The 17,160-nt window shown below is 47.6% G+C and overlaps 1 protein-coding gene across 3 annotated transcripts; it reads left to right on the top strand.

Annotated features, from left to right (window-relative positions):
• The first annotated feature begins 172 nt into the window (after positions 1-172).
• On the top strand, positions 173-16,623 carry tecpr2 (tectonin beta-propeller repeat containing 2). 3 transcript variants are annotated; one of them, XM_088308965.1, is made up of 25 exons: positions 173-320; positions 610-690; positions 1,979-2,119; positions 2,192-2,320; positions 2,543-2,674; positions 3,377-3,534; positions 3,762-3,912; positions 4,943-5,095; positions 5,168-5,494; positions 5,933-6,122; positions 7,061-7,232; positions 7,308-7,452; positions 7,551-7,760; positions 7,961-8,028; positions 8,095-8,210; positions 8,293-8,466; positions 8,560-8,740; positions 9,629-9,770; positions 9,840-10,155; positions 10,923-11,020; positions 11,101-11,236; positions 13,963-14,111; positions 15,346-15,487; positions 15,560-15,709; positions 16,231-16,623. In XM_088308965.1, exons 2-25 carry the CDS (start codon positions 619-621, stop codon positions 16,386-16,388), a joined length of 3,810 nt encoding a protein of 1,269 aa, XP_088165091.1. In that variant the 5' UTR covers positions 173-320; positions 610-618; the 3' UTR covers positions 16,389-16,623. The 3 variants fall into 3 exon arrangements, with proteins under 3 accessions (XP_088165091.1, XP_088165075.1, XP_088165083.1); XM_088308949.1 differs by having other exon boundaries at positions 3,759-3,912; XM_088308957.1 differs by having other exon boundaries at positions 199-320; positions 607-690; positions 3,759-3,912.
• The last annotated feature ends 537 nt before the right edge of the window (positions 16,624-17,160 follow it).

Genomic DNA, 17,160 nt, shown 5'->3' with positions numbered 1-17,160 from the left:
TTGACGTAATTTCATCTTGGTGCAGTGAAGAAATAATTGCACGCAAAAAAAAAACACATGACACGTTAAAATGTGGCTTTATGGGCTCAAATGAATTTAGACGGAAGAAATAGAAATAACAAGAACGTAAGGAACGCAGGAAGATGACGTCACAGGTCGAACGGCGGGTAGCAGGAGATGGGCGCGTTTGGATGACGACATCAACATGACGTCTGCCGGACTGACGGGGCGATGTCGCCTCTGTTTACTGTTTCACTGCTGATGGGATGAATAACATCTGGACGCACACCTGAGCGACCTGTTCTACGCGTCGTTACAATGTGAGTGGGACATTTTGTCCCGTTTCCAATGTTTGCTTGCCGTGCTATTGTTCGGCTGTTAGGTTAGCGTGTGGTCGGGCAGGCTAGCTCAAAACACAACGTCGTGTCCATGAGTGCGCGGCTGTGTTTGTTTAGCAATATGAATTCTACTTTGATTGACAAGTACCACTTTTACAACAATGTTGACATCTTATTGTTTTACTGACATTGTGAACAATTAAAAAATGCTCCAGGCTGCACTTGTAAATATCACTTTTGGGTAAGAAGAAGAATTGTTTTTCCTCAGCAGAAGAGAAGCATGGAGAACCAGCCGTCCGTCTTGAGGGAATTCTGCCCACTCCAGCACCTGCTGAACGCCATCCCGGCCAAAGTAAAAAGAAATGAAAAAAAATAATAAATCTATGCACCCATTTTACATTATGAGGCAATGAGAGTACAGTGACCTCTGTTTTCCGGCCCGTGAATAAGAGAAGTCCGCGTCGAATTGAAATGAAATGTACTGGGGGAAATGCGGCCAAACAAACAAACAAAAAAGATAACTACAAACATGAAAAGTAGGGCTATCAAATTAAAAAAATTAGCTCTGGAGATTAATTTTATTATTTATTTTTTTAACTTAATTTTACTTACTTCAAAAATAATTTGCATACTCTACAAAACCTAATTCAAATACTGTACCATATTATCTTTAGCACATCATCACAGAACAAAACACCCTGCTTAAGTTACCGCTGAGCCTTGCAAACCAACACTGCTTGCGGACAGAATTAAAAGTTTTGGGAATAGTTTGTAAGGAAAATTCCTGTAAAGAGAGATCATATTCAATGATCAAAGACAGCTATTAGAACAGTTTTTGAATTAAAATATACTTCATATTTGGTGGTTTTACACAAATTCAAAGATATTAATCAAGTAAATATGTTACAAGCTATACAAAAAAATCGTATTTGAAAAATGATGTGAATAATTGCAATTAATTACGGATTTTTTTTGTGATTAGTTAAAAAATGTAACCGCTTGGCAGCACAAATTAAAAGATTGATGGAAAAAAAAAATCAGAGTATGCTAATTAGCGGGTGGTCAACCGCAAGTGTGCGGCAGTCAACTACATGAACTAATAAACGCTCGTTGTACAGAACATAGAAGTGAATGAAAAAAAAATCTGAATTTGTGAACGTTTCAGAACAATTGCTGAATGTCTTTTGAATTATTATAATTGTATGAAGACAGTGTAATGTTTCACCAATGTTTGTAGGGCAACGCATGCAAATTGTGCAATTCACGTTTGCTCTGAAGCCGTTTATATCTCGAGTGTAATTTGCGAAAGTCTCTCAACAAAGTCGTGGCCACATTTCATGTCGTTATCATCTTTGCCTGTATGGCGTAAAACCTTTTGGAAAACAGGACTTTAGGCGTGTTGGTGACAACATGGAAAACATTTATTTATGCATACAAAACCCAGGTGGCATGGACAAATAGTAATTAAAAAAAAAAAAAGTATATTTTACAGGTGTCTTGACTGTTATGAATGCAATTTTATGAAAATGACCCGTCGAATCAAAATGTTATTTACGTCTATAGAATTAAACATGACTGGCTGAGGACTAGTCGGCAACGTTGTATGTCGGAGAAAGATAGAATTGTTGGTGTATCTGCAGGTTCAGCGCGGTTTCCGCTCGGTGGTGGTCTACCTGACGGCGGTGGACAGCAGCCGCGACTTTGTGGCGGTGGGCAGCAGCATCGGCATGTTGTACCTCTACTGCCGCCGCCTGCCGCACATGAACAAATACAGCCTAGAGGTGGCGCTCTTTTTGGTTTGCTTGTCAGGAATGGCTCCGAAGAGCTCTTTTAAACCCAGCGCATGTGTTCAGGGAAAGTGCGACGCCATCACCGCCGTGAAGCTGCTGAGCTGTTTCGACGACCTGGTCGCCGTGGGAACGGCGTCGGGCCGAGTGGCCATCTTCCAGCTGGTGTCGCCGTTGCCGGGTCGCAACAAACAGGTGAGCCGCAAAATGTTCGGATAAGAGAGTTGGGATGACGAATGGGAAAACAATCGAATTGATGATTATTGGTTTCATTGAAGATGGTCCAAATCCTCGGAATTTCAGCGTCTCAATAGAAGGCAAATCAATTGTCGTCGTGTTGACTCAAAATCGGATATTTGCAAACATCTGCTTTTGACTTTCAAGATATGAATGTTTTGTGTATTTGTGTGTGTTCAGCTGCGGCGCTTCGACGTGGTGGGCCTCCACAAAGGCTCAGTCACGTCTTTGGCCTGGAGCACCAACGGTATGAAACTTTTTTCCGGGGACGACAAAGGACGCGTGGTCTTCTCCACTCTGGATCTGGATCAGGTGAGACGGCAAGTCCGCCGCCGTGGACTCCCCCTCGCGAGACTTGACCTTTGCCTGACGCCACTCGAGACTCAACTGGACTCGGACTTGCTATTCATGCGGCTGAAATTCGGCTCGCTGCGCACGGAGCCACGTGGCCCAACAGCAATTGCGAAAGAATGACGACCGACGACTCTTTTGCGCACCGACCGATGTTTCCAACGGAAAAACTGTGACGTTGTATTGTTTTGAGGCGAGCTCTCGGTACCACACAAACATGGCGTGATTGTCAAGGAAGAAGCGCACGACCGCAAAAAGAGGAAACGGTCGACAATTAAAGGAGAGTTATGATTTATTTTTTCACAAATCATTCCGATGTTCATCTTTGTGAATTTTTGAACCAATTTAAAGTCACCTCGAGCGTTGAGAAAGAGTTTGCCAACGTGACGTCGAGACATTTGTTTTGTCAAGTTTGAAAGTAAAAGTGGTTGTGATGCGGATTGCTGATGATGCGTCCGCTTTTTGTCCCTGTCGCTGTTCGTGATTTTGACGTAGTCTTGCGCTGGTGTCTGCGTATGGATGACGCAATACAATGTCAACAATTTGCTGCTTGGGAGCTCATGCAAGATGATGATGGTTTTTGTTTTTTGTTTTTGTTTTGGGGGATGTGCGGATTCTGCCCCACATCAGCCTTACTAAGCCGAGGCACGTCTGTGTTTGCAGGGTACATGCTCGCCGGTGTTAGTCTTGGAGGAATCCAGCGGCATAGTGCAGCTGGACTACAGTCACCAGGTTCTGCTGGTGTCCACGCAGCAGCGCTCGTTGCTGTACTGCACGCACACACAGCAGGTCCAGCCGCTCGGAGCCAAACCCAGGAAGAGGTGAGCGTTGCGTGCCACGCACTACATGAAAAGAACCCGCGCACGTGCACGTGCGCATCCGGGCTGGGAATAAGTTGCGTTCATGTGGAGGCATTTTCAAGTCTTAAGTAACCTTCAAGTTTCACTTGGGGGTTTGCTCGCTTTTTGTGACCGGCGGTTTTCCTCATCAAGGTCTGCGTGTTGAGTTCTTTAAATGTGCACGTGCGCGTGCGTGTGCGTGACAGCAGCGGCAGGTTTGGGGCCTGCTTCCTGCCGGCTCTTTGCAAGCAGAGCGACCTTCAAGTGTTCGCGGCCCGACCCGGACTCCGCCTCTGGAGGTCCAATGTCTCGGGTCACGTGGTGGACACCAGACTGCTCAAAGCCATCTTCAACTCGCCGGTACGTGCATCGGACTTCAACTTCTACCACTACTTGTACAAAATAGTACTTGATATTTTACCGGTATCAGTATTGCTATCGATATCGTTGGCATTGGCATTGGTAAGGATACTGATATTGATATGGATCATATTCTGGTACTTTACTGCTACTGATACCGCAACTCTGCGACTGATATTTCTTGCATTGGTACTTCCGCTGCTATTGTTCATGATACTTAGACTAAAACTAGTGCTACTGAGACGGACATAGATTTTGGCACGATACTGCTCTGGCAACAGCTCGTGCTACCGGTCTGGGTACTCCTATTTGTACTGGTATTGGTATTGGTATCGATACTTCACGTATATTGAAATGGACTCTCGTACTTTTAACTTCCGCTGCTACAAAAACTATTCCTACTGATACTGACAGTGATGCTTTACTGCCACTTGTACGTCATTTCGACTGATAGTTGTGGTTATATTGATACGGATACTTCTACTTATCGTGCTCTTGTATGGCCATGAGTCCGACTGATACTTGTCTGAAAGCGGTGCTGCTAAATTGCTCATGCTACTCTACCTGCTCGCGGTAATTCTTGACTGCAAATATTTCTACTGGTGTTTCTCCCGACACTGATTCAGAGACTTCTACGAGCAACACTGCTCGGGTTAATTGGACTGAGACGGATATTGCTACTGGTATGTAAGCGCTGCCGCTAGAGCGACTACTACAGGTACTGGCACGCATTCCGGTACGAGTACTACAGATACTTTGGCTAAAATTGACAGTCCCTCTCTGCTGGTACTTCAACTACTGCGGGTAAGGCCGATCCTCTTGGTACTGATACTGATCCCGGCATCTCACTCTTACTGCTACTTGATTGACTACTGTTACCGCTAATGGCACGACTACTTGTCTTTTCTCACGTCTGCCACTGTTTCTCCGAAAGCTGCTGATCCCATTACTAAATTCTTGACTTGTGCTGCCATCGTCACTGCTAGCGCCATATGGATTCTTAGTTGTGTCCTTCTTGTTCATCTGACAGATTCCCCAATTTGACATATTCCCCCGACCTTGTCCGGTCGGGGCCTACCGTCCGTCCGAGCGTCAGCTGGGTCTGCTCAGCTGCTTCCTCAAGGAGGGTTGGATCCTCAGTTGGAACGAATACAGCGTCTACATCGTTGACTGCGTCAACCAGGTGCCAACACGTCACCGTTGGCAACTCGGAGAGGCGGCAAAAGTCATGGCAAAGTCTTGCCGCTGCATTCAGGTGCTGGTCGGCGCGTTGGAGAGCGGCGGGGACATCGTGTCGCTGTCGTGCTGCGACAATGAGATCTTCATCCTGAAGGGAGACAGAGACCTGATCCGACTGTCGGACAGTCCGGAGGGCGTCTCCCGTTCGCCGTCTCACTACCCCGCACGTCTGTGTTCGCCATTGACGCCGCAAGCCAACGTCGCCACGCCCACAGGTTGGGTGGAGATGGCTCAGCCTATCAGGACCATGGCCATCATCGTGGAGGGCGGGGCCGGCGACGGGGGCGGGAGCCGCGTTGAGGTGGGGCAAGAGGAAGAGGAGGAAGCGCAGGACAAGGACGAGGTGACCGTGACTCGACTCTTTTCACCACTTCATTGGGTGCACACGTACAAGCGAGGGTCAAATGATTAGGAATAGCGACGACCGTATTGTTAATAACACCGCACTACATTTGGCAGCTAACGGAGTCCATGTCTCATTTTGAGGTCAGGACATAGAGCTATGCAATTCAATGTCACATCCACTACTACGTCACTGGTTCTGAAATGTCAGCTTTACAGATGCCTTGTGTTGTCTGCAGGTGGTCATGAGGCATTTATTTGAGGTGTGGCATTTATTTACCACATTTAAGTAAATGACCCATCAACCACTACGTAGCTTCTGATACCACTACTTTACCGGTACTGGTTCTGTAAGTGTCAGCCTTACAGATGCCAGGTAATCCCCTCGAATTAATGTCGTGTGATGTGGTGTCTTTTTCTTTTTTTTTTGGGGTGTCAGGGCGGCAACGTCCTGAGCAGCTGCTCGCGTAGCCGCAGCAGCTCCATCACTTCCTGGGACAGTCTCCGTGGAAACGCCTCCAGCGATGCCGGCTCCCGCCGCTACAGCACCCCCTTGGGGCAGGAGGAGGTGGGGCAGGAGCTGGTGGTGAAAGCCGTCAAGGTGAAGAAGAAGAAGCGCCAACGACAAGGCGAGCACGGCCATCGTGACAAATGCACAGGTTGCGCAGGTTCCCCACAGCAGCTTCACACGCTCTGAGAATTCCATGCGTGGCCGCTGTCACTCCTTATCCTCTTTCACCCCGTCGTCGCAACAAATCGGAGTGACATTTTGTCCCGCTGTACCTTTCACACAAGCCGTGTGAGTTCAGACAGCCAGTTAAGCTAATTCAAAGATAAAAATAGTGTGCCAGTGGAGTGGCCAGAGAGTCAAAGGTGTTAATTAACACTAGTGTTAGACCGATATGCTTGTTTACCGATTATTAGTCGTCGCGGGGGCCGATAACCGATATTCATTTATTGAAAATGGTGTGAAAATTGGGAAAGATAAAAACTCCAAAACTTAGTTTCAATGTTTTTAAGCACCTGTTTATGAAACAACTTTAGTGATTTACATGTTAAAGCTTTTGTTTTAGAGCTTAGAAAATAGATTTTATTTTATTTTTTTAAAGCTGCCAGGCTCGTCTGCATGTCTTACCGTTCAATGAAAACAAACATTCTCTTTTGTCAGTTCACGATGGCAAACATGCTGTTGATTGGCTGCAACCCACCGCACAAGGAACCAATCAGATGGTGTTGTGGGCGGGCCAATCTGCTTCTGCAGGCAAGGCCACCAGCACAACAGAGAGAGAGAGAAGTGCTGCAGCGAGACAAAATAAACCAGTGGCCTTGAAAATTAAAAAAAAAAAAAAGAAAGCAGATGCGGATTATCGTCAAAATGCCAAATATCGGCCCTGATAATCGGCCTGGTTGATAATCGGTCCATCACTAATTACCACCACCCCTGTATCTTGGAAAGGGTGAAATTTCGGACTTCAATTGCCTCTTCCTCCTTCGGTGCATTGCACACAGGGCAGCGTCTGCTCTGATGTGTGAAAGGGGCGAGTGACTCTTTGTTTTCCTTTGGCAGACAGCGGCACTGGGAATCGTCTGTCTGAAAGCAGCTGCTCGGAATCCGTGTTTGCCGTCCATGGCGGCAGTGGAGTGTCGCTCCTGGGGCTGGAACTTCCAAAACAGGACTCTCCAATGGCGATTCGGGATCCAACTGAGAAGGAGGATGAAGCTCAGGAAGAGGATTCCAGGTGTGTAGTTGAACAGCGATGGTCTCCACTTCCACTTGACATGAACATGGTCTTAGATCAGCTTGTCCCCACAAGCCTGCCCTCTCCGGGTCCGGAGACGGAAATGCTGCCCCTCACCCCGAACGTGGACGTGCTGCTGGAGTGCACCTTCTCCTGCATGCAGCGTGACGGACACGAGCGGCAGGATGACCGCTTCCTCGGTCCAACGGAGGCGGACGAGGTAAACAGTATGTGAACTCGCGCTCGCGCTTGCGTCAATGTCGTCAGCGCGGAGACGGGAAAAGGATTGCTAGAACACATGTCCGTTACGATGCGTAGGAGGATGAGTCGCCACCACCTGCTGCTGTCATGGACCGCACCGAGGATTCTGGGCTCCCCTGCATGAAGCCGAGCATATCCAGCGATGACGAGGAGAGCGACATCTACCGCCACGGTCTTCCCCACGATGTGGAACTCGGTAGAAGTCAAGCGGCTGACGAAGCGTTGCAAGAGAACACTCAGGATGGACCTGGATGCACAACTGAGCAGGTGACCTCCCGCTAACTGGACCGCTAATTAGAGAGAAGGAAGGCAAGCTCAATAGCACCATCTATGGGCATGGAGGACTTCCAAGCCTCCCGCGGCTGGCTTCAAAAGTTGCACGTCAGCTGAGCGATGCCGTCCCCTGCCACCCCCAAACTGCCCAAAACCAATTAGCACCTCACTGAGCCATCTTTTTGTCTTTCTAGTTGGCCGAAAGCTGGATGGGCTACTCTGGACCGGGATGTGGAATACTGAGTCTTCACGTGACTGACAGGTGTGTGTGTGTGTGTGTAATTTTAGAGTGTGTTCATGTCCTAATGTGTGTGTGTGCGCGTGGAAGATACGTGTGGTGTTTGGACTTCAAAGGCGGGCTCTACTGCAGCCTTCTGCCCGAAAGAAGCCTCCAGTGGCAGCGCTTTGAGGACAACATCCATCAGGTGGCGCTCTCTCCCTCGGGTGAGCGTCCCGTCATGTTAGCGGCGTGTGTTAGCGGCGTGTGTTCGCGGCGTGCCAAGCGTAGCATTGCGGCATGTGCCAGGTAACCTGCTGTGGAAGGTGGAGCAGAAGAGCATGACGGCGTACGCCTGCGCCAAAGTGTCGGCGCCGAGCAAGCGTCACTGGTACAAGGCGGCCAAGCAGACGGCCTACGTGGCCCTCAGCGACGACTCGGCGTGGATCATCAGGACTAACGGAGACCTGTACCTGCAGACGGGTAACTTTTTTTTTTTTGGGGGGGGGTACCTGCCCCTTCAGGGGACTTAATCCAACCCTTAATCAACCTTCTCATCATGTTTGTGTGCGTCAGGCTTGAGCGTGGAGCGCCCGTGCGCCCGCTCGGTGAAGGTGGATGCGCCGTGCGTGTTCAGTCAGGTGTGCGTGCGAGGGGGCGTGGTCTGGGCCCTGAGCGAGCACAACGCTTTGTTCTACAGGGAAGGACTCGACCGCTTCTGCATCCTCGGAGATGCCTGGAAATACGACACCGTCAGGTAATCCTTCCTCTTACCATTACGACGCAACCTATACCCCAGGGGTGTTAAACATACGGCCCCCGGGCGGGCTCGGGCCCGCAAACGGGTTTAATCTGCCCCGCGAGAAAATGAATTGCTTCAACCGCATATTTTGATTGGAACTTTTTTCCTGCCACTGGATGTTTGAGTTTCTTTGTATTTATTTATCGATTGCTTGTTTGCTCATATTATTCTGTGTTCGATACAAAATGTGTATTTTATGAAAAAATGTCACATGCATTTTTTGATCGATTTCTTTTATGTGACAATATTAGCGCTAATCTGCATAATTACATACCGACGGAGATCATCATTTTACTGGTCCAGCCCACTTTGGTCATAAATTTTCCTCCGTGTGACCCCTGAGCTAAAATGAGTTTGACACCTCTGCTGTGCCTGAAGACGACGACTTGATGACTGCGTTTCCCTTCATACTCCATTACTAGTGCGGCGCGACCTTAAGGCCACACTTTTGCTCCTGCGGGATGACTTTATTACTTTAGTTGTGAACTTTCAGCACCTCACTATCCAATGTTATTCATTATTGCTGTAGTACGACATGAATACTCCTCGACCTTAGTACTACTGCAGTTATTGTGGAATTATACCCCAGCAATGCTACCTTCACTAAAGCTTTTCTACCACTGTACTTCTGCCTCAGTACTTAGTACTCTATTACTAATAGTACTACTAATGTAAGTCTACCTTACCGGATTTCCTCTCGTACTAATACTTTACGAGCGTAAACATGAATAGTATCTGTCGCCGCCGATTGGTCGTGTGTGCGTAGTGAGGTCACGGCAGCGGCTCAGTCAACCGAACCGCATGTTAACGGCACGTTGTCTTTTGTGTACCGCAACGCGACAGCGAGGCTCAGGGCGTGGAGCTCATGTGCGTCACCCTGGGCGACGGCGGCACAGCCTGGGCGCTGGACGTCAGCGGGAGACTATTCTTCAGGACGGGAGTCTCCTCGCAGCGACCGCAGGGGGACGATGACCACTGGTGGCAGGTGCAAAAGTGCTCTGGCGTGCGTGCGCGCGTGCGGGTGTGTGACAATGCGCAACGCGTCGTTCCTCAGGTCAGCATTTCCGACTACGTGGTCTTCGATCAAGGCAGCTTGTTCCAGACGCTCCTGAGCGCCACGCAGAGCGTCGCCACGGTAACGAGGGCACCGGTGGAGCGTGTGGTGGCCTTCCTGTCTCATCACTCGCAGCGCCAGCCCAGCCTGGTCAGCGCCAACGCGAGTGGCGTGTGGGTGGCATCCGGGCGCAACCAGCTGCACTTGGCCCGCGGTAGCTTGGTGGGAACCTTCTGGCAGAACCTCGTACCCAGAGGGACGGTGGCGGCCACCAGGTGGAGCTCCATCACCTCTTCGGCGCTGCCCCACAAAGACGGTCAGGCACTTGGACTCTTATCGCCTTTTCTGCACATTATCACACTCAAACAAACATCGGCACGCGGCATCACTCACACTACATTCTACACGCAAACTCACACGTTCACACACAGTAACACACATGAGACCAGGGTCATCATAGTTTGGGATTTTTCATGAGAAAAAGTTTGTTTTTGAAAATTCAGTTTGTTTTAATTAGTTATTTGTTCAATTTTTATTTCTAAATTATATTTTAATCGTTTTTTGTTTTCTTTTATTGAAAATTATTTTAGTCTTTGTTTTTGTTGAATATGTTAATTATTTGTTTATTTATTACGTTCCCCTTCATCGAGCAATTAGCGAGGGTCATAAACTCCAATTCAAATTAAAGTTCACTAATAAACCAACCACCAGGGGGTGCTGGAACTGCACAAATGAAAAACAACTTGGACTTCTCAACAGATTCGCCACATTAATATTGTGACATGACACGATGATATTTTGGTCATTTTAATAACACAATATTGCCGATATCGTTACATCCTTACTGTTTGACCTTCCTTCTTCTCTGTCGACGCAGTTGAACCTCAAACGCTTTATGTCATTATTGACAAATATAATAATCAACAAACTGTTTTTTATTTTTTTTTTATTTTAAGGATTTTGTTTCATTCACAAAAACGTCTATTTAATTTTAGTTTTGAGTTTGAGTGTTAGTTTTCGCTCACCGAGTCCGTAATTGCACCGGACACACGCGAGCGCACGTTGACAGCAGGTGTGTTTCAGGTGCATTCCTGTGGTTGACTCAGAGCAAGAAGGATCTGTTCTGCGTGTGGGATCAGGATGGAGAACTTCGCCCGTCCACGGTCACCCTGCCGCCGGAGGTCACTCACCTTTTCCTGATTGGTTTTGGACCCTTTTTTTCCGACCCCTCTTAATGTTAGCCTGCCCTCCTCCTCGTCAGGTGGACCTGACGCAGCTGTCGGCTTGCCGCGACGCCCTCTGGGGACTGGACACCCACGGCCGGGTGTTCATTCGCACCCTGTCTTTATCGTGCCCCGCCGGTCTCCACTGGACGCCGCTGGACGTCAGTCAGCTCGGTACGCATCGCCATGCCAATGCGCTCTCGCCGTCTTTGCTGTGCTAGATGGCAAGGAATACGCTTTTTTGTTGTTGTTGTTGTAATGTTCACTCTAGCAAACAAGACAGGACGGTGCGCACAAGGGCAGGGTGATAAATCGTACATTCAAGATTTGAATATCCAAAATGAAGACAACATCCGCCATGTGGCTTTTCCACGCTCGTGTTGCATGTCCAGCTCAGGCCAAACAACCACATGTATCCTTTCAAGTTTGTCATTGATCGACAGCTAAAGCCAGGCAATGACAATCATTTTAAGGAGGGAGTTGGAGACACACACACACACGCACGTGCAGGAAAAATCCATTTCCGTCTCATAAGCCAGTGAGACAAAGTTGTACGCAGTCATTCCATACAAATACAGTATATACCAGGGGGTGTCAAACATGCGGCCCGCGTGCTGGATCTGGCCCGCAATCGGGTTTCATATGGCCTGCAACATTTGCTAAAGTCTAAAAAAATAAGTACGTCCCAACTGAATAAACAGCCGGCCGAAATTTGCCAAATGGCCAATGTTAGTTGTCCACAAGTAAGATGCATCTACAAATTTTGATTTTTGCCACCATCTCAGACCTTTTAATACGTATCGTAAAATTTTATGTGGCGGCCGGTCCGTAAGACTTTCTTGATATGTACGTGCAATGCTCAAATGAGGAGCGAAAGTTGAACATGGAATTGACGTGGATGTCGATATTCAAAATAGAATCTTAAGTCAAGGTTTTATTGGGGAAAAAACATCCTAAGACATTTATGTGTTAAATGTGACACATTCGACGACTGATAACTCCCAGATAGATATCGTCTGTGTGATATTGACACCAAATATTTGATGTTGTAGATCATGATTTTACAAGCCCCTGAGCTAAAATGAGGAAATAAGTTTGACACCTCTGCTATATACAGTAGAAATAATGTATTTTACAACAATACTTATCCATACCATATTTTTAATTTCACATGTACCAGGGAATTAAAAAAAAAAAAAAAAGCAAAGCTTTTGATCAAATATGTACAGAGCAGTGCACACCTCAATGGTCCATTTGTTGAGTGGGAGCGAGCCTCGCTTTTCAAAATATCACTCATCGCCCGCGTCCTATTTCTGATACGATCATGGAACAAATTGTAAGAGGACAGTCAAAATGTGTTCCGGGCTGGCAAAGGTTCACATCGCTGAGAGTCCACACATGAGTGGCCCACTGTTATTGTTCGCGACGTTGCGCTCAAAGTCGCTTTGGAAGCATCATGCTCTGTGTGGCGATATGTTGCCTTTTCTTTCAAAAAAAAAAAAAAAAAACTGCTTAGTTTTCACTGAGCCCACCATAATTTTGTTATCGAGATATCTGGCATCAACATGGATCTGAAATGCCGTCGATATCGCCTAGCCCTTGTGCGTATGTCTTTGTGAATGGACAAACCGATGTGGAGTCACTTGTTACCGGGCAGAAATAGGCCAAGTGTTGTCTGGGTGTTTTGTATCGTTGCTTCAACTTATTTAACATCAATAAAAGTCAGGTGGGCAACTTCTCACACACACACACACACACACACACACACCTGCTTCCCCTATGTCACGCCGCGACAGCTGAATGTTGCGTAACGAGCTCGATCAGGTCTGTTTTTAGTTGTGGTCCTTCTCGCTATCAGCGAGCGCATGACTTGAAGTCACACGTCCCGCCGCTTGTTTATCGCGCCCCAAGACTGACAGTGACGCAGGCGCAGGCTCAGCTTTCAGCTTTCAGCACCCCCGAGCGTCAGAGCCCCGTGATATTTGGACGATAGTTGACGTGACCCAACACGCCTGTTAGCTTGGAACTTTCGTTAACACAGATATGTCTCGTACTGGTGGGCTTTTGCCAACCTTCAACTCCTTCACTGCCATTCCAGGTCAAATGAATCTACTTTTTGGCTTCTCTATCCGTCAATGGCAGCGAATGAGTTGATGAGCCAAGACATATATTTGACAATAGAATAATCGCTAGGAAAATATTTTTGTTGATAAATGATATTTTTAGACCAAGTAAATGTCTGGTAAGTAAATATCACCCAAAATACCAATTACTTTCAAACAGTAGCTAACGTGACTGTTGCGGGTTAACATTAGCTAACAAGACTTAACTTGTGCTAGCAAAGCTCATATGTGCTAACATTTGTTCATGTGTCTGTTGCGCGCTAACATGCCATTATGGACAAACATACATTTATGTGCTAACGTTCGCTAACTTGTCTGTTCTTAGCTAACATTAACTAACGTACGCTACATGTTAACATTGCGCCCGCTGCGTGCTAACATAGCTAGCATGCCTGTTGTGATGCAAGATGACTTGCTAACCTTTGCGATCATGCCGGTTCCGTGCTCACACACCCGCTATATGCTAGCATTCACAAACACATCTGTTACAAGATAACAAATGTGGTAGGATCAACATCGACTGTTTTATTTCAATCCTCTTATGGATTGCTGTGTTGCGAAGTTGACGTTCTTGTTGTCGTCAGCGTTTCGAACGAGCTGACCTGATCCGCGAGTATCGAGTCGTCAAAGGTTAGTGGGGCAGCTGTGAAATAGGAGTCTGTTCTTCCCAAAAAGACACTGACCTGGAATCTGCTCGCATTGCGCTCATGTTCCGCCTTGGCCTCGAACGCCACATCTTCAGATAGATAACGCACACGCGTCTCGTACATGTGACAGGAAGCGTACGTCTGGTGAGCATCAGCTGCGGCAGCCAGAACGTTTGGGCTCTTGACAGTCGAGGACTGGTCTACTTCCGTGTTGGAACCCAACCGCTGAACCCAAACATGATGCTTCCCGCTTGGATCCACATAGAACCACCTGAGCAGGTAGCATCCAGACCAGTGTGCTGTGAGAGATCGTATGACTGAAGGTACATAATGAACCTGTAGAGCCAATTTTTGTGAATTAGTGGTGTGTTGTGACATTTTGTTCGATGTGAAATATGTGCCCTCGCTCGATAAAAGTTGAGAAACACTGACTTAACAATACAATCCAACTTGAGACTGTCGCTGTTCCTCTAATATATTTTTGTGCTAATTTCTCGCTAATTTCTATGAAACCATGTGGAAAGCGCTTTGCTAAAGCTTCAGCGGTTGTGAAATGCGCTGTAGAAATAGTCTGTCGCGTCGAAAGCTAAAGAAGAAAAATGTGTCTTCAAACGGGTTTTAAAAGTGGACAGAGAGGGGGCGGGGCTTGCCTAACATTCGATGGGAGGTCAAAGGTCATTCCATAGGGAAGGACCGGCAGCAGAGAGAGCGCGATTCCCCGCTGAGGCTCCGCCTCCAGCAGGATTTGGTCCGCAGTTGTGAGGCCGCGGGCAGGTGCGTTGGGGTGGACGAGCTCGGCGAGGTTTGCCGGGGCGAGGCCATGAAAAGACGAACAGACGTATCTTGAAGCCAACTTTACTGGGAGCCAGTGAAGCGAGGCCAAGATGGGGGCGATGTGATCCGTCTTCCGAGCGGCAGCATTTTGGAGCAGTCGGAGCCGCTTGAGGGAGGGCTGGCTGACTCCAAAGTCAAGTGCGTGACAGTAATCTAGCCGAGGCGTGGATTACTGTTTCGGAAGAAAAGGGCTTCGCTTTAGCCAGCTGCCAAAGATGAAAGAAGCCGGATCCAACAACGGCACCGATTTGCCCATCTCATTTCAAGCCACTTGAAGTCCAGTTTAAAAGCCAAGTTTGAGACGGTCGGCTTGAGATAAGACGTCAGGGGGCCGAGGTCTACGGGGTTGAGAGTAAAAGGCCCACCGGGTCCGAAGACCAGAACTTCGGTCTTCTTTTTGTTGTAATTCAAGAAAGTCGGTGACATCCAGACTTTGATTTCCTCTCGACAAGATGACAAACAAATGTGGAAACACACGTTAAGGTAACACGCATGTCGAACTCCAAATCCACAATCTCCTGTCCAGGTAACACTTACTTAGGACCAGCAGTCATTGTAAAATGCATCTTGAAACCGACATTGAGAAGCACCTGACCAGATAACACACATGAAGCACTACTTGACAGAAGCCTCACATCAAGAACTCCCTGTTCAGGTACCACATGCTTGTCATTTGCAGCCTGTTGGAGTCCAGCTCGTCAGTATTGCGACAAGTCCTAACGATTGTCACCTGTGGGCGCTGGACAACAGAGGCGCCGTCTTTGTCAGGACGGGACTCAACGACGAGATGCCTGTTGGGACAAATTGGGATCTGGTGCCAGGTTTGCGTGTTTTCACCTACATTTAGTCTTGTTTTTTGTTTTTTTTGCCTCAAGTGTCTCTCTGTCCTGCAGGTCTGAGCGTCAGTCAGCTGGTTCTGAGTTGTCGGACAGTTTGGGTCCGATGTGTCAGTGGAGACTTGGCTCGACGTTACGGCGTCTCTGATAGAAACCCGGCTGGAGACTACTGGAAGAAGATCCCAGGAAACGCCAACTGGTTGACTGGTAAGAATGGTTTCTTCCCAGCTGGTGTGGGCTTTTTACTGGATCTACTGTCAATAAGGATTCTAACAAATTTTTATTGGACTTGTTTTGTCATGAGTTCTTACTAGAATGACAAAATTCTGACAATTTTCAAAGTTGGAAATTCTCCGTAGGAGTTAATAGAGATTCATTGGAATACACCAGGAATTTACATTTAAATAGAATTTATATTTTCGAATAATCCTGACTAAAACGACTCGATTTCCTGAAAACATTGTTTCCTTGATTTATAAGTGCCCCAATCTAGGAGTTTTGGAAGTTGCGAGCCGTTGCAAGGTTGAATAATTTTGCTTTGTGCCAAAAGACCAAATTTGTAGTTGTGGGCAAGCTTGAATGAATTTGATGACCCCCATTTCCCAGTTAACAATCGTTGATTGCCATGGGAACCTACCCACTTGGGACTATTTCCCAAATCGTTAACTTCCCATGGACATTTTCCACCCCAAGGTGGTCTCCTACACTTTTTCTTTCTGTCCCCGCAGTCACTCCAGACGACGACCTGTGGGCGGTGACTGCCATTGGCGGACTGGCCCGTCGGATGACAAAGCTCCTCCCACATACTCCCCGTCGTCCCGCCCCTTTCGGAACAAATGCCGGCGGTGGTGGTGACGATGTTGACGACGAGTGGGAACTCCTCTGATGCCACTCCGTGTGGACTTTTGCAAGATAGATAGAACTTTTTTTTTTCCCCCAACACCTTCTCGTGGAATGATGCTGAACTGGCGACTGACATCACTTCCAGTGCGACGTTCTTTCCCATTACGAGGATGCACTTTAAGGCTAAGAAATGGCCTAAACTTGCTTGTACTGTTTCCAAAGCGGTCTAGCGGGTGTCAAAGATGGCCTCTGAACGAAGGGATGTATAGTACAACGATGGTGGAGTTGATGACTGGTCCCCGTGAGCAAGCACCCCCTAATGTACTCTGGTGGACTACGTTTGTACTGTATACATATTCACTTCACATGCCGGTTGGCGCTCAAGACACGAGTCGATGGATGGACTCAAGTGAGATTGAGTGCTACTGGGTTCAAGAACTCTTCGGGCAATTGGAACTCTTCCACCTTGGGACGCCTCCTGTGATGGACTGCAGACACAGACCTCAGCAGACTTGAGTGACCTAAAAACCACTCAGTAGACTCAGCTGGACACCAATGGATCGATAGACCGAGGTGAACTTGAGGGTCATTGGGTCCAAGAACTCTCACGGTAACGTCATCCATGTGATGAATGTCCATGTACGTGCACACAGACTTCAACAAAGTGGACTGAAATTGATTCCATTTGGTCGACTCACCCGGACTATTGTAGACACTCTGGACACCAGTTATTTGATGGACTCAAATGAACTCATGTGGATTCGGTTTGAACGCTTGGGAGAACAGCATATATTCCATCTGACAAAGTTCCTTAT

Source organism: Idiotropiscis lumnitzeri, chromosome 1 (genome assembly GCF_059441095.1).
Source record: "Idiotropiscis lumnitzeri isolate Australia: NSW breed Sydney's pygmy pipehorse chromosome 1, RoL_Ilum_1.0, whole genome shotgun sequence".
NCBI lineage: Eukaryota > Metazoa > Chordata > Actinopteri > Syngnathiformes > Syngnathidae > Idiotropiscis > Idiotropiscis lumnitzeri.
Note: the sequence above shows the minus strand (reverse complement) of the source record. Positions and strands in the feature narration are given on the sequence as shown.